The sequence below is a fragment of the Aricia agestis genome, chromosome 17 (genome assembly GCF_905147365.1).
Source record: "Aricia agestis chromosome 17, ilAriAges1.1, whole genome shotgun sequence".
Taxonomy (NCBI): domain Eukaryota; kingdom Metazoa; phylum Arthropoda; class Insecta; order Lepidoptera; family Lycaenidae; genus Aricia; species Aricia agestis.
In genome coordinates, this window is record NC_056422.1 from 1,815,655 (window position 1) to 1,839,847 (window position 24,193).

Consider the following 24,193-nt stretch of genomic DNA (forward strand, 5'->3'; position numbering starts at 1 on the left):
TATATACTTAACTATCCAAAAAATAGCTGTAGAGATTTTCTACCGTGGAATTTTATTACACCTATTCTATACAAACTGCGATTAACATTATAAGTGACAGATGTTTCTAGTATAACGGCGACATCTTGTTTCGTGTTTTCTTTTCTATACCTGATTTTGAGCCAGACAAGCAAACTCTGTTTTTATTTGCTGTTTAAATAATTGGTATTCTGCCTTATTCACACTGATACCAAAATTGTATATCGTCGAAATATAATATCATGAGAACTCCTTAATCTAATAATCCAACACAAACAATCTTTGACCAAAGTGAATCATATACAATTCAGTACATTTCATCATGGGTACAGCGTGCGCGGAATAATAAATACGTTACGGCACTTCCGCTGCTATAACTTGGATATAGAGGCTATATTGCGTTGCACAGTTCGTGGTGTTGGGCGGGATGTCCAACAATTAGTTAATTAAGGTTACGCTGAGCCTAATGAGTTGTAATTATATTGCGCGCCATTGCCGGCATCAAACGCGCTATGAATTTTTCGCCTTTATGATCCTATGATGTATAATAGCATTTTTAATGTTTTCGCTGGTGGGCCAATAAAGTTTTAAATGGGTTTAATGGTTAAGAAAATAACATTTTAAGTGAAGTTGTTTAGATGTGTTAAAGTTTTAGAAGAATCGAGCGTAGGTTATCTAAATCGTAGTCTACTTAAAGCTGACATTGCAATAATTATTGTTTATTGCAATGTCAGCTTTAAGTAGACTACGATTTAGATAACCTACGCTCGATTCTTTATACAGTTTTCTATTTCTTAATAGGTATTAATTACCTATACAGTAACTAGAATAGTCCAATGCGCCATTCTTACGCTAGTTCTTTCCACCGGTTTAGCTCGTAAGCCCGCTGTAGACCAATCAGTAGGACGTTACTGTATGGAAAAACACGAAATATAGCTTTTCATTGTAATTTAACAACAATTTACCACTTTCAGGAAATCCAAAACACAAAATGACGCTTTCTTATTAAAGCTATTGCAATACACTTCTGCATGTCATATGTCAGACTGCATGCATGCTAGCTTTTTAGCATATTTATTGGCATCATTTCTTTTTATTGCATTTCATTTGTGTCACTTGGGTGGCTCCCAGTTGACACCTCAATTTGGGGCCACCGTCCCAGTTACTGGACAAATTGACGATGATTAACAATTATATGATAGGCTTGTTGATACGGCTACATTGATTTTTAAATTGAATTAAATTAATTGTAATTTGAGTCATCTACTTACTTTGTGTCTTGATTAAGATGATGTGGTATTTTAATTGAAGGAACTATAGAACTTATTGACTAGCTCTTAATCAATAAATGTTTAGTAATAAATACACAAATACAATAAAATGGACGCTGTTTTATACATTTGTTTATCATCCCACAAATATACGTACGTATTGAGTTACGAGATTAACAGTATCACAAACAGAGTTATAACTTGGGCACTGTAAGCAGCTGTCAAAGTTCGGTCTCAGTTTAATTGGGGGACTTATCGATAACTTGACTGAAGGTTCAACTTAAACAACTTAACCGTATTGAGTTAAGTTGTTTCCAGTTAACTGATACAGTTTGTTTGTTGAACTTAACAGCCGCACCTAATTCTCGTGTTTAACTAAGACTTTGTAAGTGACTTCTAATAATTCGGTTTAGAAGGAAAAATCTGATTTTCTTGACATGATGAACCTGTGTACAGCTCGACAAGGCTTTAAATGAACGTGGCGATAAAAGGAACTAACGCTGCCACATACAAAAACGTCATTTTGACAGTTCTTCTTTACCAGCCGCGCTCCCGCCCACGTTTATTTAGCCTTGTCGAGCTTTAACCAATTTAACGATCTTGAAATTTGACAACGTAAGCTTTTGAATGCCTCTTTTTCTCGTTAACATGATAATAGTAAACGATTGTCACCGAGATTGTAAAGCAATATAAATGTAATAATAAAGAATTAGGTTTATAGGCAGATGGTAAAACTGTACGTTATTTGGTTGGGTCAAGTTAAATTTATAGTTAGGCGCGATCTGACTTAGGCTTGACATAGTCTGACCAAATTACGTAGGTCTGTATTAATCAATTTATTTGGTCGCACAATTAACGACACTCATGGGCAATCGTAGACGAAATAGCCGTCCACTCATTCGGAATCCTATGGGCACGTAACGTTGTAATGTAAAGGTGATTGCACATTTATCAGCACGCACGCGGTCCATTTTACAATTCGTTGTATGATATGATGTGAAACCTCGCATATTCGTCCGCGCCGTACGCGCCGCATTTCGTAATTCGTGTACCATGCGGTGCGTTCCACGCGTACGGCGCGTACGGTGCGAAGAAATGTGCGATCACATTTCGATTATAAAATGAGTACCACTATACAACGAAATGTAATTGTATATTATGCTAGTACTCACTGGTCGAAGGGCGAGAACAGGTGGTGCGGAGGGCGGTGGTCGGGGGGCGCGTCCCGCGAGCCCGCGCTGCCCACCGACGGCGCCGGCGACGGGCAGCTGGGGTCAGATCTGCAGATTAGAAGAAGAGCATACGCTCCTTATATTCAACTAATACTATGGTGCCTCGAACCAGAACAGAGATATCTCTCTGTTCTGGCTCAAGGCACACGTGGGACTAACGGGAAACGAGCGAGCTGACGAGTTGGCCAAAGAAGCCGCAGTTAGACTGAGGGTAAAAACCCGATTATGACTTGTGTCCTGACTTATACGCGAGGAGGCTAATTCGTGAGAAAACTCTTTGGGAGTGAGATCGAAGTTATCAGGAGGGTATTACTGGAGGTGTCACAAAAATTATGGAATTATGGAGGAATTGAGGGATGTTTTGTCTCAGCCTGCATTTCCTCAGATCCCTCAGTGTTTACTTGGGCTTTGATGCTCCAATCTCACAGTCTCACAACTCTACTCGGTAGATGTAATCCCTCACCTTTCGAGTCTCGGCGAGCGATTGGGCGAGCGGTGCGGCGAGCGGCGCGGCGAGCCGGGGGTGACGGGGGGCGAGGCGCGAGGTGAGCCGCCCGCCGACATCGGCGATGCCTCCCCTGAGCCGCGCGACATCCCGCACTCTGATGAACCCTGGAGGAAGACAAAATACTTCACACTCAGTAGATAAAATAATATTTTCATATAAACAGACTATGTCAATACAAGTATATTTTAAAAACAATGGCAGATTTAATCTGTCCTTAATTACAATAATAGTCTCATGTCAAAGGACAATAATTATTATTCCTATTTATTGAGAATGAAGATTCTCAAAGCACCTCTAGTAGTCTACGTATACTAGGCCTCTGTAGTGCTAGCACGGCGACCAGCGGAAATACGAAAGTATGGACAAACTGTGGAAATAAACCTAAGGTGACGTTCCGATCTTTTTTCGTTCCGAAAAATTCAATTAAAATGCCACTTTATGACACACTATAGTATATGTCATAATGTTGGATATTATTTAAATTTTTAGAACTATAGTCTGTCATAAAGTGGCTTTTTAATTGAATTATTCGGAACTAAAAAAGATCGGAACGGCACCTTAAGTTCATCTCCACAGTTTGTGACTATAGTCTGTCATAAAGTGGCATTTTAATTGAATTTTTCGGAACAAAAAAAGATCGGAACGGCACCTTAGGTTTATTTCCACAGTTTGTCCATACTTTCGCATTTCCGCTGGTCGCCGTGCTAGTACTACTGGTAGCCCCTAGACATAAGTAAGATCATACCGAGGTGCGATACGACAATGCTTGAAGATGTGCTATGGTTATCTTTGCTAATATTGTTAACACTAAATTAAAAGTATGTTACTTCGCGCGGGGTTACAGTTTTAACATCTAATAATTGCGATCTCTTTACTCCAAAAATCTACAACATTATAGCAGTACCTTATCATCAGAGGGGTCCCTCTTCGCCATGATCTCGGCGCCCTCCCGCTTCCTCTGTTCCTCTTTTAACCGCTCCGCCTTCCGCCATTTTGCTCTTCTATTTTGAAACCATACCTAGAAATACGAAATTTTCAAGATTCAGTTATTATGTAACTCTATCTCTAATATACTATGATATATCAGTGATACACAATAGAAGAAAACCTTTGTTTTCTGACCACAGAAATCAGGGTTATAAAAACAGCGCTTCTTTACTACGCTGCACCAGCGGTCTACACTGACTCCGTCTTACGGATTTTCGATCAGATCACGTGACCTGGCGCGAGATTAACATTTTTTACCCAAGTCAAAAAATGTACAACGCCGCTCGAAAAGTTTTTACTTCGAAAAATCCATACGTAACTCTAATTGCTTACACAACTCATCAATCAATTCTTTCGTAACAAAATCAATATTCGAAAACCCCAAACTGTTACAATAACCAGCAATAAAGATTGTAATATTTATCATGGCCCCCGTCGCGCTGTCAACACTGCTGGCCGTTAATAATACAACAGAACCCTATTTCATTGGCATTATAACTCAAAGATTAACTACACCAAGGGTGAAGACGAACCTGCCTACGAGACCCCTGCCTCCGTAGACGTAGTATGCTACGACGGGTCAACATACGTCGGTGTATAAAGCCAGTGTTGTAGAGCTTGTCGTGTTAGTAATTAACAGGCGAGGAAAGTTCAGCATACGTTGGCTGATCCGGCGGCCAGAGAGCCACATTTGCAGTACAATTTTCGCAATTTACTTTTAATAAGCCTAGTGGGGTGGGCTGTGAGATCTTGATAGTGTTAATGCAGAGGGGCTATTAGGCCGGTCTATCATTATTTCATGAAGTTGATTATCTTAATAGAATACTTTAGGGTTTTCACTAGATTACCGTATGCCGTCGCTTCCTAGTTGGATTCATAATTAGTTTCCGTACAGCTTTAAATATACATAGTTAACGGGCATCGATTTTGGCTTGAAATGTAATAAAGATTTATTGCAACTTTTTAACCGACTTCCAAAAAGGAGGAGGTTATTAACATAATAATATCATTTGGATTTAGCAAAATCTATTCTAAGTTTTTCTTTGCAATTTTATTTCTGATTATTTCAATTCTGAAACCTAGTTTACATACCAATAGGTATTATCACCAAAATACCAATAACTAGTAAGTCTTCTCTATATTGTCTACTCTTTGCGAATTCTCCAGTCCCTTAGCATAAAGTAATTTGCTTAAATAATCCACCACAATCCACTGGCCTCTATGCTCTGGTTTTTTGCCGCCATGTTCCATCCCCTCGGATCATAATCTTTATGGTTACAACATAATCCTATAATTTAATACCGCCTGATCTATTATTTATAATAGACTTTAAAAGGAAAGATGAAAAGTTTTTAATAAGCTTAGTATGGGTAGGGCAGAATAATATTTTAGTACTCGGTTTCCCCAATTTTTTGTGCAGCTGGATTATTTAATATTTTAATATCACAGGTTGTACTGGACAGTTTTAACTGCACATTTATACCTGTCAGAAAAGCTATTAGTTCTCACTTTCTAAGTGTAGAAACCTGCAAAGTTTTACACCACAGTTCACACGTACTTCTCTTGAGTCTACATGTAAATATAAGGAAAATTTTAGGACCCTTAGCCCCAAATTCACCAACGTCTGTTAGTGTTAACAGCTTGTTAAAATGTCATGTCTTCTCTTTCATTCATATGGAAAACTAAAGAGGTAACATGATAATAATTCGAGCGTTAACTTTAACAGACATTGGTGAAATTGGACCTTAGCTAACTTTTGTATTTAAAAAAAAAAGTTAAAACATTGATTCTAGTCGTCCTTACTACATATATAATTATAATATTTAAATGCGATACTGTTTGTCCTTGACCTCTTATACTTAGTTTATATTCCAAAAAAAATGTCTATTCTACTACTTAGTATTCAATAAAGATTTTTGTTAATATATCAAAGAAACTACTAACTTTAAATGTAACAAATCTACAACATAAAATCAAAACCCAGGTGATCACAAGTTTTCCACCACCAAAACCCATAAACTAAAGAGTAAAGACATTTAATGGCGCTTGAACACATGTTAACAAACAAACACTTCACGATCACCCCACATGGGGTATGGGGTATGGGGTGTATGGGGCGACGCGACGGGGCGCTAATTACGAGGTGACTCGTCATTGTTTAGCGCTAAGCGGCTCGCGGGCGGTCCCTCGTTACAAGCGGTCTACAATGTAACCAAAACTCCCTCTCACCTAGACATTTAGGCGCATGCATTCGATAATTGCAACCGCACACGATATAAAAATGTATGGGATTGCTATTTGCCTAGTGTCAATTGAGTAAATTCTAATATATCTTTCTGATTTTTGATTTTGCTGTTTATTATCGAAAGGAACTTACAAATAGGTCCGGGGTAATAATGATTTTGCATAGGACAGTCATATGGTTAGTTCAGTAGTTGCTCAAACAAAAATAAAGTTCTATTTGGAAATTTTACCAAACCCATCAAAATATGTTCTGCGGTAGCGTGAAACGTAAGCGTATGGCATCCATTACACGCTCATGCAAGCGTCAGTCAATTCCGTCAATCATGAATTATGTTTGACTGATGGTGACTGATGGACTGACGAATGTATCCAGATTTTCGTCAATCAGTTTTATGCAACCGTCAGTCACGCTCTTCACGGTAGGTTACCCATCAGACACAGTCATGACTGTGGTAAAACTGACAGCAAAACCTACCGTCTAATGGATGCCTAACAACTAACAGACATACACACTTCTTCATTTCATCACATGTATAATATGAATTCGCCGTATATTTTTGTCTAAATGGCAACAACCCATGTTATAACTTGCAAATGTTGCATACTCTACCAGAAAATGACCAGGTCTCTCAACTCTATATTTACTTTAATGTGGGAGAGCCATGCTTCGGCATGAATGGGCCGGCTCGACCGGAGAAATACCATGTTCTCACATAAAGCCGGCGTGAAACAGCGCAAGCGCTGTGTTTCGCCGAGTGAGTGAGTTCACCGGAGGCCCAATCCCCTACCCTATTCCCTTAACTACCCTCCCCTATTCCCTTTCCTTCCCATCCCTACCCTCCCCTATTGCCCTATTCCCTCTTAAAAGGCCGGCAACTCCAGGTGCGGCAGCTCCAGCTCTTCTGACGCTGCGAGTGTCCATGGGCGACGGAAGTTGCTTTCCATCAGGTGACCCGTTTGCTCGTTCGCCCCCCTTATTTCATAAGAAAACTATCCTATTTCACATAACATACAACAGCGCAAAACCGTAAAACACATTTCCTAACATTTCCAAAACAAGATTTAAACTCAATATAGCAAAATGCTTTTAAAATTGATCTCCGCATCTCACATGCTCATTTCAGCGTTAAAAACCCCTCCGTGTCACTTAGCCTCAACACACTCCGAACTTGTAACATGTCTTAAAACACGTTGACGCAATTACGAGGCTTCGCCTTAAAAGTTCTTAAACTTACGTTAAAAGTATAAACCGGAGTTAAAAGATTAATTACGATGAGAGCTTACACGGCGGATGCTTTTATAATGCATGCGAGATTTTAACGTGATGTTAACATGCTCTCGTACGATTAACGTTAACTTTGATATCGAGAAGTTAACGAGATGAAGTCATTTCGCTACAATTTTTCATGTTTATGTTCAGCACGTTTGTTTCGTTACGGTTTCTTTCGACGAAAGAATTGAAAAAGAAGGATAATTTATAATTTTTTCTTGATATTTGTCAGTATTCCTATTCTTTCGTATGATTTTAGAAATGACTTTATTTCTATAGAAAAAAAGATAAAGTAGGAAGTCTGTAATTTTATCCCGACAATCTGTCAGTAATCCTATCTATTAGCTTCGATCAAATATTTCGATCAAATATTTGATTGAAGTCTATTAGAATTTATTCTGTGGTCTTGCTAAGCCTGCTAGTTTTAATTTGAACCTTGGGTTAAATATGTATCTTTAATATCATAATAATCTTGCTTTTAATAATTACTGTATTAATAACTAAATACTATTTCTTCAATAGATTATTCTAAGCCTAAGCCCTGTGTCTAGACTAGATTATAGTTCATCTAGACACAATCCCTTAATATATTAAAGATAACAAACATATTTAAACTAATATTAGTATATCGCGGTATGACGTCACGTGATTATCACAAATCCCCTCCCTTCCCCCCACAATCCTTCACCCGAGGGATAGAGATCTTAGTTCTATCGACTTGAGAAATTAACGTTAATGCTAGATAGTTGGATGCGGCGGTTTTTATTTAATCACTAGCTGATCCGGTAAACTTTAGTTTGCTATGTACGTAGAGAAGGCGAAGGAAGATCTTCTGTCCGAGCCTACACATGTTACAGAATCTCCCACTTTTAGATACTCTTCGTTAGGGCGATTCAGAATGCGCTTTTTGGTTCGCAACAATGTTATTTCGGGTATGAATATGATATTGACAAATTGCTTGATAAATTGTCAACAGCCAAAAACTTATGTTATGCGCAACTAATTTGTACCGTGAACTGCGCAAACATATTAGTTTTCCGAAGATGAAAACTGTCCTCTCTTCTTTTCCGGGACTCCATACCAAATTTCATCATTTTTTTGTAAGTATTAATTACTTAAAACGTTCTAACTAGTTCAGCCATATAACTGCATAATCTAGTTGTTTTCTTGGAGAATGTTTGAGTTCAAACGTAGACCTATTTAAGATTTATGCAATTAATAAAAAAAAAACTCTACAAAGACACTTTTAAAAATATATTACAACATTCATTGACAACAATAAAATCACAATTAGCCCGAGAGAAATCTAAACCTCATCAGTCGAAAGTACACAGACGAAACAGAATAAATACAGCATCCGAGTCACGTTTCGCGGCTCAAACACGGTCGTAATTAGATTCTGTGTAGAGAGTGGTGTAATTCCCGTAAAATGGAACGTACTCGCACTGCTAACGCGGTCTCGCTAATTCTGTTTCATAACTACACTACACGCTATTGAATCTATAGACAAATATACATCTATATACAGATATATTCCGAGACGAGAGGGTGTGTCAAATGTTAAGAGAGATACATGTAAAGGTATTATGTGGTGTGATTTCCGTAAAATGGAACGTACTCGCACTGCTAACGCGGTCTCGCTAATTGTGTTTCATAACTACACTACACGCTATTGACTCTATAGACAAATATACATCTATATACAGATATATTCCGAGACGAGAGGGTGTGTCAAATGTTAAGAGAGATACATGTAAAGGTATTATGTGGTGTGATTTCCGTAAAATGGAACGTACTGGCACTGCTAACGCCATTGTACAATGTACTATCAGAGAAGTTGATTCCTAGGCAGATGGTGGACCTACGTAGTTTGGTCGAATTACGTCAAACCCAGCCGTTAACATTGAATTTGGTAGATCATGTCAATTCAATGTTAACGGCTGCGTTAACATTGAATTGACATGATCTACCAAATGATGGTCGTTGACCGGATGACGTTGGTCTCTCAACTACTTAGAAATGAATTTCCTTGATGTTACATCTATAGACCGATAAATACTGAGACTGACTGACTAACAGCAGTACTAAAATGTAGAGAGAGGTACATATAACAAGACAAACTAATTGCCATAGACAAAAAAAAGATAATACAGACATATTATGACAGCGGCGAATGTAATTTCTGTAAAATTAAATATTATTACTCTACAAACGGAAGTATGTATGAGTATGCAGAATTCGAAAATCCATTTACAGTTCGACAAGGCTTTAAATGAACGTGGCGAGAAAAGGAACTAACGCGCCTATCATACAAAAACGTCATTTTTGACATGTGTTTGACAGTTCTCTTTTACTCGTACCAGCAGCGCCCCGTCCACATTCATTTAAAGCCTTGGAGCACTATAGAGCACATCTTTACATTACTGCCATCATTTTTATAATAATAATAATAATAATATCTATGAACGCTTCACACCACGTCAGTCTGGCCCCGTGGTAAGTACCTGAAGGACTTGTGTTACGGGTACCAGACAACGGAAATATATTTAATACTTTTATACTATTCATAATATATTTAAGATTTTTATTATATGATACACATATTTAATACACATCCATGACCCAGGAACTTCGAAAACTTTTTGTTCCGTCGGCGGGATTCGAACCCGCGACCCCCGGCTTGAGCTACCAACGCGCTCACCACTGAGCCACAGAGGTCGTCATTGCGCTTAACAACTTCAGAGCTTTATAACATAAAAAATATAAAAGCAATACAATTATAAAACAACATCATACAAAAATAATTGCGACAAATTCAAAGAGCCTCCTTCAATTACTGTGATGTGAAAAAACAAAGTGACGTATTTCATTTTCACCCCCGATTTAATTTCGAGGGTATGATTGATAAAGAGAGCGCGCGCGTGTTAAGTGCCTGGAAACACACGGGCGGGTATTCGCCTTGATACTGACGCGTTTGGAAAGTGTAGTGACTAGTGCCAAATTAAAATGATGTCTTGGATTTTTTAAATAAATAAATAAAATATGTTTATTTTAGAAAACTCAGATCCATAAAATTGTTAGTAAAGATACTTATCGCTATGTTAGTATTCTATTCTAAAAAGAGATTTAGTCCTATTTATCATAAAGTCGATCAGATGACAATCCCCGCTGTCGACTATCTCTCTCAGAATACTGTGGCTGCTGCCGCGGACCCTGGCCAATAGCGATGCAGTCCTTTTGCGGAGTGTAGCTTCAAAAAATCTACATCCTCAAAAGCAAACATCGCTGAGGCACTACAGAAACGCGACAGCCGCATTTTAGTAAGATCAATTAAAATTTGAAGATTTTATATTGTAAAGGCGAAAGTTAGTGTGTTTGTTAATTCTTCACGCATAAATTACTGAAAGAATTTTGATTGGTATGGTAGTTTTAAAGTTAAAAAAAGAGAGTAGTCTGTCTAAAAAGTTGTAGTGTTTTCATGGGGTACTGTAAAATTAGAGCTTAAAAGGTAGTTTAAATATGCCTGATAAAATAATTACATAAAATGACATTTTACGGTAAAATCTAGTAAAAACGCATCGCCTACCGATGTTCATGTCATAGTCATACCTAAAATAATAATAGTAAAAAAACCGTTTTCTCTAAGGCCCCTTACAATTTCCACGAGTTTTACGTACAAAATACAATATTAATTAACATGATTTGATGGCAAAATATCACGTAATTGGGACCAAAAATGTGGTGTTCTGGTACCCAAGAAATGGTAAAAAGAAAAATGGTAGAAATGTACAGAACTTTGTGTAATGTCCAGATTACTGAATAAACGTTTATTTATTTTATTTTAAAAGAAACAGAGGAAGGCAGTTCCGGAGGTGGGAAGATGAATTAAAAATGACAGCAGGAAAAACTTGGACAAGGACAGCGCTAAACAGAACAGAGTGGAAAGAAATGGGGGAGGCCTTTGCCAAAGGGCAAACAGACCGAGTATATGGTACTACTGACCCGCTAGAGTCAGCGGGTTAAGCTAAAAGAAAAATCCAACAAGTCTGAAAATAAAGGCTATAAATAAATAAATAAATAAATATCACGTCATAGTTTTTTACATTTATCCGCTGCGTTTATTCACCGAAAACCGTTTCGTATGTCCGACTACAAGTTCGATGTCGTCTCACGAGGACAGGGTTGCACTGTGCCTGAGGGACCCGGGGTCCACAATTATGTGATATTCTATACTGTAATTGGCGTAATAAAATTATCCTCGCAAGTGTACCAGTAACATGATATGTATTAGAAAACTACATTTTCTCGTGTGCGAATGTCAGTGTCAATGTCAAAATGCGTGTGTCAGTGGAATTTTTATAGTAAAAATGTATATTTAATGCAGAAAGCTGGTACTCGTATATTTAAAATGTTGATAAGCAGACGAATCGTGTATATAAACGAGTTTTTGCCCGCGGCTTCGCTCGCGTTAGGAAGTATTATATACAAACTTTCATCCCCTATTTTAACCCCTTGGGGGTAGAAATAATCAAAATCCTTTCTTAGCGGATGCCTACGTCATAACATCTACCTGCATGCCAAATTTCAGCCCGATCCGTCCAGTGGTTTGGGCTGTGCGTTGATAGATCACTATGACAATCAGTCAGTCACCTTTAAGTTTTATATATATATATATATATATATATATATATATATATATATATATATATATATATATATATATATATATATAGATATTTAGACAAAAGAGTATAATTATAAGTATTAGTTAGAAAACATCAAAAAGTTAGCGCGCTTAAAGAAAAATATTATAAAAACTTTTTTAGCGTTCCTACTTTCACAGGGAACTAAGGAACATATACACATAAACTATCATTACTTAGTTTTGTTACTGTATTATAAAGATTATAGAATCATAAAATATGGCCTACCGTACTAAAATCATTTTACTTACTTTTGTTCTTCACCATCACCGAAAAATATTAAACATAGTCAAAATCATATCCAAAGTAGTACCCTTATGTTGAAACAATAACCGTTTCGTCATCAAAAACAAACTTGAATTATATCAAGGGCCAACCCTTAGGTCTCGAGTGCCCTAGTCCCTTTGTAGGGCATTTGTCCCTTATAGATGGAGTGCTATTGTACTATTAATTGCGTTTACATCTACACAGTCATTAGAAGTTATTATGAATGTGGTAATAATGGAAAAGTGTTTAAAATAGTTATAAGAAGGTTACTGTTGTTTAAAGAATACCTATAATAGACTACAGCGACGTTAAAAGGGTGGTATTGAAAGATACTTGGGTATCTTCTGATTTCATTGGCAGCTTCCGCCGCACGGTAGACGCTCCCGCTTCGCAGTCGCTTTGGTCGCGTAGGTTTGTGCCAGCCTAAACTTTTGGCGATTACAGCGAAGTGAAGGATTAATATGTATACTTGTTCTACCAGAACTTTAGCGCCTAAACTACTGTTACGATTTCATGTCAATAGCCTAGCTAGGTAAAGGTACAAGTTGGAAGCCGGCTACTTGAAGCGGCAGCGGACGACGTGCCGTCACGACACTACGGGTTTCTATGTATTTCTATGAATGTGTCGCTAGCTTCGTGTCGCTGTGGAGGGCGTTTCATAGAAATACATAGAAACCGGTAGTGTCGCGACGACACGTCTGCAGTTGTCGCGTGTCGCTCGGTTCCAACTGTACTTAAGGTACAGTTGGAATCGCCCATACTCTATGGGCATTTAATTTGATGGCTTATAGTTTTTAGATTTCGATTAGCTTTAGAGTCAAGAAGTATATTTTTAATAGCGCCTTTTAAAGTATTCTCTCTATTTTATTTTAAAACAACCGTCTGGTAACGAAAATTCTTCGAATGGCGGAGACAAAATATAATATATAATGTTATAAATTGGATAAAGACATTTGATTCGACCACAAAATATGTTGGAAAAATTCTCCTGTCAGTGTATGAGTTTGATCGCATTACGCCGTTTACGTGGGGCCATGAAAACGGGTGCGGCTGCGACAGTAACAAGTGCGATTCAGAGAATTATATACTTATTGTACTTTTGATAACAGTAATATGTCAGAATTAAACGCCAATTCTACTAAAAAGCTATAACAATGTCAGAAAACCATCACAAGCGGCAGTGTAGTATGTAAAAAACTTTTTAATATTATAGTACACTAACTTAAAAATATCCCGTCGTAAAAAGTTAAGAAAAAGTTGTTATAGTATAGTATTAGGACTGAATTCATTTAATAATATTTAGGAGTGAAGGTTTGCTCGATTGCCCCTCTAAAATAAAATGTACCTATTTCAATTGTGCATTAGATATCAATCGGAAATTTACAGCTTACAGTGCTCGCACAAAAAGTAGCTACCGCACCGCAGCTGCCATCGCTGCGTTGCCATCTTAATGGGCACACGTCGTGGGTACACCTCAGTAATCCAATATGTCCGACGCCTCTTATATTTGGGGGATTCTCACACGAGGCAAATTGAAAGCCTCGATTGTGTTACTGTAGGGCCGGGGATTGATCTGCGGTCGAGGCGCTTTCGAGAAACATTTAAATGGAGAAAACGGCATCAAAAATAACATTAAAAGCTATTTACTTTTAAAAAACCTATAAGACACAAACGAATGATTGAAAACGTAAGAGACATGCTTTGGCATGGCAGAAAACCGGCATAAAACTACTTATGTTGTATTTCGCTAAATGTCGGTAGAATGGAGAGTGAGTTTCTCGTTATTAACCGGTACTATTTTCTATGTCCTTTGCTGGGAGTCAAAGTATTTCCATACCAAATTTCAGCAAAATCAGTTCAACTGTTTAGGCGTGAAGCGGATTCCCTTTTTGAACATAGTGCGTTTTGATGATGCTACACCGCAAGTAAAAAAGCAAAGTGGCCTCCCACTTAGCAAAGGGGATAGTTTATAACCAGCTCAGTGGCAGCCGAAACTCAGTTTAGCTCGTATCGATCCAAGCTACGAGAGCTGACCCCTTAGCCAAGACCTTTCCTTTATCGCTCCTCTATAGAATCGCCGATCAAAATGTATGGAATTGAATCAAGAGTTCGTGAATATGACGTTGACGTTCGACTCGTCTAATGTCAATTCTGTACATTTTGATCGACGATTCTATAAAGAAGCGATAAAGAAAAAGTCTTGGCTACTGGCTCTGTTTCGGAATTCGAGCAAGTACACTTAGAATTAATTCAGAATAATTATTCAAGCACATAAAGTTATGCGTTTCATGATATTAATTAGTAATTACTTATAACTGTTGCTTATATTGGTTTTTATAATATTAACATATTTTTTCTCCTTTTACAAAGAATGTTATTCTTTGTGTATTTTTATCATTCGTTATTTAAAACAAAAATGGCATCGATTTTTAAAACTAATGAAAATTCTGTAAAGCTGTTATATAAGCTTATATAAACTGTTTTGTTTTTTCTTATTTAACCTCTCGTCTGTCAAGAGCCCAAAATGGGCGTCTTAAGAGGGCGACTAACCCAAAGAAAATCAAACATCATGCTTCTCTCTTCACACTCACGCCCGTCTTTCGTATGCCAGGTGAAAAAGGACGACGCGGATTCATCGCCAAGTTAGTTTTTTCTTAATAACTCGATAAATATACAACACTAGATGAATGCCTGCAACTCCGTTGCGCCAAAATTAGTTTATCGCGCGGGAACCGTACATATTTTCGGGATAAAAAGTATCCTATCTCCTTTCCCAGGACTCAAGGTATCTCCATGCTAAATTTCAGCAAAATCGGTTCAGCGGTTTGAGCGTGAAGAGGTAACAGACAGACAGACAGACACACTTTCGCATTTATAATATTAGTATGGAAAGTATGGAATGGAAGTATGGATTTTAAAAATCCGCTATGTCAGTGATTCAATAAGTAATAACATTTTATACAATGTGTTAATATTTAACTTAGTTTAATGCACGGTTATGGCAATATATTATGAAAAATTAGATAAATTAGATGCATCTTTGTAATTTTTTTCTATAGAGAAAATTTTAAGATATCGTGTTTGTCAGATCAAATTCTTGGAAATAAAATATAGTATCTATGTTTAGAAACTGAAACAATTCGGGGCTTATTTTCAAGTATAAAAATGAATTATAAAATCGACAACTTTGGGTTAGTCGCCCCCTTAATGTCATAATCTTAAGCATCTGGACGTAGCCGACAAACATTCGCATTTATAATTTAGTGAAATACACCTATGATATTAAAATACAAACTTGAAAGGTTTGAAATAAAAATTGTATACCAAAACATACAAGCAAACTACAAACACTCGTACACCGTCAACACAAACCATAAATATTCCTCAAATAGTTATTAAGTAAACAGCTTAGCTACTTCACTTTGGCTAACTAGCTAATGCGACACCCCTTAATCCCAGTGGGGGGAGGGGGAGACGCCCCCTTGCGGTGGGGTGGGGTAATACCATTTCGAGATGAGCGACTTGAGTGCGTTACGGACAACCAGTGCGCTCTGGCCTCCACGTTTCGATTCATTTTCGTATGAGGCTATAATGCTGCTTATTTGAATATCACGAGATCGCGTATAAGGGAAATATTAAAGACTTTGATAATAAAAATGTACAATTTTATAGTAGGAGCTGTTTGTTTGGACCTCTAAATTATCTCTAACCGCAGTTTACCTTTTTACACAAGTCTCTTCCAGATTCCATCGCGGTTTGTGTTCGGTTGTTCTTTGCTACTTTGATAAAGATATATACTATATAGGTGTTTACATAAATGTATATCTATTTTCTTAATACCAATTTTCTAATTTTTTAACTAGTTCAGCGAAGTTTAGCGGTTTAAACAAGGTAAAGAGAGACGCTTTAGAATTTGTAATAGTAATTTAGATTGGTGGAGATTTCGACTCTACCTGGCTACTACTTCTTTTTTTATGAAATAAGGGGGCAAACAAGCAAAGGTCACCTGATGGAAAGCAACTACTGCCACCTATGGACACCCGCAACATCAGAAGAGCTGCAGGTGCGTTGCCGGCCTTCTCACCTATGGACACCCGCAACATCAGAAGAGCTGCAGGTGCGTTGCCGGCCTTCTCACCTATGGACACCCGCAACATCAGAAGAGCTGCAGGTGCGTTGCCGGCCTTCTCACCTATGGACACCCGCAACATCAGAAGAGCTGCAGGTGCGTTGCCGGCCTTCTAAAGCCGAAACTATAAGTGCCCCACTCAGAGACGTTTAATTATGATTAAACTTTAATTTAACGAAGAGTTTGACAGTTAATGTATGGGGTTTATGTCAAAATATTCATTTAATTACAGTTATAGGTCTACCAGAATCTGATGACAAAAGTGAGAAAATAAATTGACTCTAGTAATACCGGGGTAATTGGAATAAAACATTTTGATCCTTTTTTTATGAAATAAGGGGGCAAACGAGCAAACGGGTCATCTGATGGAAAGCAACTTCCGTCGCCCATGGACACTCGCAGCATAAAAAGAGCTGCAGGTGCGTTGCCGGCCTTTTAAGAGGCAATAGGGTAATAGGGAGGGTAGAGATGGGAAAGAAATAGGGAAGGGTAGGGAAGGGAATAGGGTAGGGGATTGGGCCTCCGGTAAACTCACTTCACTCGGCGAAACACAGCGCAAGCGCTGTTTCACGCCGGTTTTCTGTGAGAACGTGGTATTTCTCCGGTCGAGCCGGCCCATTCGTGCCGAAGCATGGCTCTCCCACGTATAAAATCATAAAACATGTTGATCCTTTTTTTCCTTATAGCGGATAATCTGTGTTTGAAACATGCAAATATAAAAAAAAATCCAATGATCAAGGATATTTTTGAAAATCTGCCATCAAATTTTGCCATCAGATCCTGGTAGACCTATTTATTAATTTTTGTCTTTGAGTACGGCAGTAATAGTTGCGAGGTTTTTATAGAATACATTAAACTATAATTAAATTTTTGATAAATCGATCACTCTTGTCCCATAGTAATTCAGTCAGTATGTTTATCCACTAGTCAGTTACCGTAGATCAAGTTAAGCTGGTCCCGTAGTTTGACAACGGCAGTTAGTTAATGGGAGTGGCATATCGCTTGTCAATTTAAACCGTTCTATTCCGGATCCCACCTTCGTATATCGATGGATGATATTTTTAGCGGACCCAACGCCCAACTTTAAGCGATACAAAGGTAATTGAATATGAAACATTTTTGAACCGGGAGTTATTTGATAGCTGCGTAATCGTCACGTCAAAAGTGGTTTGTATAAAAATTATGATAGCATATCCGTATTATAAATACACTTTTTAACGTCAGGATTACAGTGCCTGCCACCGGTTCGGGAACTAGCCCGGCGAGAAGGCGTAAGAAACTCGCACGTGGCCATCTTTGACCAAAAAGATGGGAAAATTTATCGTTTGAAATAAGACAGCTCGATTCAGAATCATGCACTGTTCAGTCCGCTACAAATCCACCTGATTAACTTAGTCTAGTTGGAATGGAGATATCTTCTTACAGTTTTATCAAAAAATTATATAAGTTTCTAATTTCTTCACACTGACAATATCATTCACCTCTGATTTATTAAGCACTTTTTACGATCAGGAGGTTTTCCGAGTTTTCCCAGTGATTTCCGAGTCATGTTTAGTGGCCATAAAGTGTGGCAAGCCGCGACACCGGGGCCCTAAATTGCGGGCAAGTGCGTGCTTCGCCGCGGAATTGGGCAATTTTTATTCGGGCGTAAATAAAATATGCGAGCAATTTGCCTAAAACGTCGGCAAAAAGATTGTACGCTAACTTTATATGGGCAATATAATGTAAGGTGTATGTCGATTTGTCGTTCGTGTGTTACATGATTTTGTCTGAAGGGGGTTCATTGCATTAAAGTCATTTCTTAAGACTATTGTGTAGTGCCGCGAGCGTAGAAAATAGATATTTGGAAAACCATTCTCTGTCGCCACAGCGCTCGGCCCGCGCGCAAACGTGCGATAGAGAGAGTTGCAGCTCGGCTGTGATTCTGGGTATTTTTTTTATACAAAAATCGCGTTTCGGGGCATAACGTTTTGCATCCCCTACACTGTACTAAAACTAATATGTTTTGGTATCAATATTTTCAGCAGAATCTAATCTACGCTTGTACGTTTAGCTTTGTTTGAAATTTTACGTTGTTTTTTAAATACCAACCATTTAAAATGAGAAAGATTTGAGCCTAAAAACCTAGATTTTAGAAGCTCGTAACTTTCAAACTAACAAAAATTTTGATAAAAAGAAAACGTGAAAGCATAGTTTTCACTAGAGGCAATAACATAATGAAAAATCGTTGAAATCGAATAACTTTTAGGGGTAGAAAAACGTTATGGCTTTTTGTATAGAGATAGACCCTGTAGTCGATCCTCTTAAAGAAAATAATAAAATAAAATGACGTTGATAGGAAGGCCAAAAAACCTTTAGCTATAACTAGGAAGAAGAGGGCGTGAGTATGGAAGATTCTTGCGGAAAGAAAATATAGAAGCTGTAACATCAAGAGCCAAACCTTTTAGTAATAGAATCACACAAGGTTGATAGAAAAGGAATAATGATTCCCCATGCCAGGTCTACTCTACCGCTTAGGTACAGTACTCCCAAATTAATAATGCGTATGGAAATCTTCGCTAATCGTCATGTAATCACGAGCACACCCGAATCTATGAAACGTAAGAGCCCCAAACAATGCACTTGCATTTTGCACCTTGTTCAAAGGAAATAGAAGTATATATCATATAGCCGGTGGCTGTCCGCTGTCGTCGGTCCGTCAATACATGCTTTACAGCGCAGTCAACAGCGAAGGTGAGGCATGCCCGCGACGCAGCCCTCTGACCGTATCCAAATCTTCAAAAATGACAATATTGGCGTTGCGTTCCTTGACTGATTCAATTATTGAATGCACCAATATGAAAGTTGATGACGAAAATTGAAGATGAAAGTGCACAGTGTGGACATAGCTAATAAGTGCTATAACTCACCGGGAAGTTATCGCGGCGTTACCATGGTAACGTCCAAGCAACGTCAGATGCGCTGCAAAGCGCTGTTTTTCTTAAAGTTAAGTTTAAAACAGCGCTTACAGCGATATCTTCCGACGCTCGGGAAATACGACCGTTGCCGAAAAATTACGAAAATTCCTATGCGCATTATCACTTTGGGAGCTTTGTATGTGCATTATGGGTGTTCCTTTACTTTTGATACAACTCCTTCTCCTCTTCAGTTCTGTCATCTCATTATGACTATGTTTCCAAAGCATTTTTTAATCTCAAAGTATACTTCTAAGTACTAACCTGCACCCTAGCCTCAGTGAGGTTGATTTTGAGCGCGAGGTCCTCCCGTGTGAATACATCCGGGTAGTGGGTTTGGGCGAACGCTGTCTCCAGCTCTTCAAGCTGCAAAGAAACATATGGTCAGAATACTTAGACCAATAGTATTCGATAGTTTTGACAGCTAATTTTAGAGTCATTTGGTTAGGACCATAATACAATAATAAAGTTAATATACCTAGCGGAATAGAGCAACAATCTCGAGCCGTCAAACGAAACCGAAATTGATTTACGTCGGTGTGTAAAAATTTGTTTACACTTACACAAGCATCTTTCTAAGAGATTAAATCGTCAACGTGCCAATAAGTGCTGACTGGACGTCAAACAGATGAAAAGAATGGGTTCTGCTGTCATGTATCACACGTCTCTTTTTACCACGCAGTGTTACTGATAGTGACATCTCGCTTGCTCTGGCCTTTGTTTCTCCATTCCGCTAGGTATATTAATTTTATGGTTAGGACAGTGCAGGCTGATCACCTGATTGTCTGACAAGTAAGATGATCCATGCGTCGGATGGGCATTGGGCATGTAAAAAGTCGGTCCTGCGCCTGATCTCTCGCCGGTCGTGTCGGTCTTTCGTCCCACTGGGTTATGAGAGTGAAAGGAATAGAGAGTGCTCTTGTGTACTGCGCACACACTTGGGCACTATAAAATTACTCCTGTGTAACAGGCATGATTTCAATGAAACTGGCCACCGTCACCGAAACCGATGTGAAGAGTATTATTATTATATTACAGCAGAGTGAAGTGAGAGTCAAGTTACCTGCTGCAGCGTGAAGGTGGTTCGGTTGCGGCGCTGCTTGCGGCGAACGAACGTGTCATCGTGGATCGCCGGGTGGTACGAGTACGATGTGTCTGCAAACAATGACATATATATATATATATATATATATCTATATATATAAAACTCAAAGGTGAGTGACTGACATGGTGATCTATCAACTATCAGCCCAAACCACTGGACCGATCGGGTTGAAATTTGGCATGCAGGTAGATATTATGACGCAGGCATCCGCTAAGAAAGGATTTTGATCAATTCCACCTCGAAGGGGTTAAAATAGGGGATGAAAGTTTGTATGTAATAACACTGCTTAACGCGAGCGAAGCCGCAGGCAAAAGCTCGTATGATAATAAATGTAACTCTTTCAGCGCTGCAACTTTCACAGTCAACTCCATAGAAAGGACACATGCACACCATAAACTATTATAACTTTATTTTGTTACAACTTACTTGGCAAATGTAAACTGTATAGCGCTAAAAAGGCATATAGTGCTTGGTAAACGTATCTACAAACGTCTTTAGACAAACATTTACTTTTATATTGTATAAAACACTTAAAGCAATTCCATCCTAAACGTCCGAAATCACATTCGAATAAACGCAAACGCACTAAATAAAGATAAAAGCGAAGATTAAGGACAGCGTATGTCCATAAAATAACAATAACATAGGAAGCGTGGACCATTACGCCCGAGTGCCAAACTCGGCGATATCCGACATAGAGCAGAGGGTGGTACAGAGGGTGCATATAAATACGCGTTTGCCACTCCAACAGCTCCACTCAATGTTATGATTAAGTGTGCGGTGAGTGCATTATGACAGGAAATGATATAAAAATGGCTACAAAAATGTTATATAATACGAGTTTAATGGAGCTGCATCTATAGTTTTTTAGCACATAACTATTACTACCTACTACAATTTAAAAATTCTATCCTAAATAAATATAAATAATAGAGTTCGCAGGCTTGCTTTTTTTCATAAGGAAAATGTTGAGTGAGTGAAATTAAATTGAATTGAAATTGAATTTCACGTTTAGCATTATTGAGTTTTGAGTATTTTTAGGGTTAATACTCGTAGTTATTCAGCTACAATCAGTTACTTTATATTATACATTCTCTACATGAAATACATTTAGGAGGCCAAAGTGTATTAATGGTTACAAAATTATACAGTATCTTAAACTATTATTAAAGAAAAAATCAATAATGATTAAAAACAATAATTACATATAATAAAATAATGTATTACTAGTAACTCTATAATTTTTCCTTAAAAAACCCCTATAAAACCAATGTCACCCCGTGTAGAATCAATGACATCCATTAGCGGGCTCCCTCCCGGCCCTCGTGTACGGAGGATTACACTTGTCTTCGCCTAATGACTTTATATCAATTTGGCCCTCTGTTATTTATTACGTGGTGGCATGATCTTTGAATTTCTATTAAATGTTTTGTGTCTTTTGTGATGATAGTTTTTTAATGGAGTCAACATTTCCGAAATAGATTTATAAAATTTATAGATATTAGACATGAAGTAGTTAAACATGAAATTAAAAATGTTTTGAAATTTGTACTACAACGAGTTTCGACTCGTTGTAGTCGAGTTTAGAGAAGACAAATTATATTATATAAAGTTTTTTTTTTCTTATAAATTTTCTTATTAGCAAAACTAACATTTTTTTTAATTGGAAAATCAACCGTGCTGGTTGGGCCATCTTTTACTAAAAAGATGGAAAATTACAATTTCAAAATTGCAGGTTATTTTTATTTTATTTTAACCTGCATGGAGCCACCCTATTCCCAAGGTGTGCTGTCCTCGGTGAAATCATTGACTTTATAATACGCTTTAGCACACAAAACATTCTTTAACTGCTTTTTAAAATTGTTTAAAGGTAGATTTTGAACTTTTTCTGGGATTTTATTTGCTTACTTGAAAAATACATAGGTACGGTTTCCAAGCTATAAACGAACGAACAAAAGAGTTGCAGACAATATAATATAACCTATACAATTTAACCTACTCGAGCCATGCCTGGAGCACTGCCATGACCCTAAATTACTAATTCATGATGTTACTAGTATTATCAAAGTAACTAGAATTTAGAGTATAAAATATTTTAGCATTTGAAAAGCTAAAATAATAAACGAATTCTGATAATGGTCGAAATTGGAAATCTGTTTGAAAATATGTTGGCTTTCACCGAGAGCACAAACGCTTCGATGTTTAATAATATAATAGTTAAATATGATATTGGGCAAGTTAAAATTGCGTTTGTGGTTATTTTTCATTATATTTTGATAAGTGTTTTTATGGACACTACCTGCTAGCTGCTGCTAGCTACTGTCTACCGAATAAAGACACTACGTCAATACATACTTGTGCAGTCAAGAAAAAAATTTTGCCCCGTATACACACATCTATTATTTTTCTCTTACTCTGGGCTTAGTTTTCTCTACTGCACAAATAAAATGTTTCGTTCTTGTTTTCCGATTGGAACATTTACTTAACAGACAATGACGTATTCAAGTACAACTAATAAAAAACTACCCCCAAACATTTTAAAAACCAACAGATTATGAGATTACAAATATTTACATTAATTGAATATAAATAATTGAGCGCTCATCATCTAGATAGAAAAATCCCCCGGTGCGGAAATTAAAAAGTGGCTCAACTTCCGCCGGAAGCCGACCGCGGCTTAAGTGCAGCAAAAAGTTCGCGTGGGGGAGAAGGGGGGAGAAACGTGGGGGGGGGGGGGGGGGCAAATTGCACGATTAAATACTTTAACATTGATCAAATATTACATAATTAATGGATGGTAAGTTTTCCGTATTTTTCTTGTACAGGTATGGTGAAATGAAAAATCTAGCAGCCTTAGGACGTGGCTATTAACATAAGAGAAGAGTTTTTCGACTGAGCAACTAGCAAAGTTGCATATAGCTACGCATTTTTGGTGTACTCATGATATGCGTTAAAAACAATCGACCGCGAATTAGTGGCTGACATTGGATTCATCATAATTAACTCAAATTCGATCACTACTTGGTAATTCTGATGTTTTATTAAGTTTGCCAATAACTGCTACTATAACCCCTAAAACTATAATGTTTTGCCCACCACACTATCGTGTCATACCTTTACATATTTTATCCCACAAATTCACGGATCAACCATAAAGTTAATATACCTAGCGGAATAGAGCAACAATCTCGAACCAAAACGAAACCAAAATTGATTTTTATCTGCGTGAAAAATATGTGTACGTATACACTTACACAAGCATGATTGAACATGAATTCTATGAGATTAAATTGTCAACGTGCGGCACGTGCCGACTGGACGTCAAAAAAAGAGTCTCTTTTTACCACGCGAGTGTTACTGATAGTGACATCTAGCTTGCTCAGGCCTTTGCTTCTCTATTCTGCTAGGTATATTAACTTTATGGGATCAACAGACAACCTTCAAAAATCATTATCACAGTCCCATAGCGACGCATTTCGTCCCTTTATACAATCAATATTATATT

The 24,193-nt window shown here is 37.7% G+C and overlaps 1 protein-coding gene across 1 annotated transcript in view; it reads right to left on the reverse strand.

The window, feature by feature from the left end:
* The window catches only part of LOC121735629 (dorsal root ganglia homeobox protein), a 76,749-nt gene that overhangs the window by 30,063 nt on the left and 22,493 nt on the right, over positions 1-24,193 (reverse strand). Inside the window, exons 4-8 of the mRNA XM_042126525.1 lie at positions 20,647-20,738; positions 19,848-19,949; positions 3,934-4,047; positions 2,985-3,133; positions 2,462-2,569 (exon numbers count right to left, since the gene is read on the reverse strand). Coding sequence (XP_041982459.1) covers positions 2,462-2,569; positions 2,985-3,133; positions 3,934-4,047; positions 19,848-19,949; positions 20,647-20,738 — 565 coding nt within the window. The remainder of the gene's footprint in view (positions 1-2,461; positions 2,570-2,984; positions 3,134-3,933; positions 4,048-19,847; positions 19,950-20,646; positions 20,739-24,193) is intronic.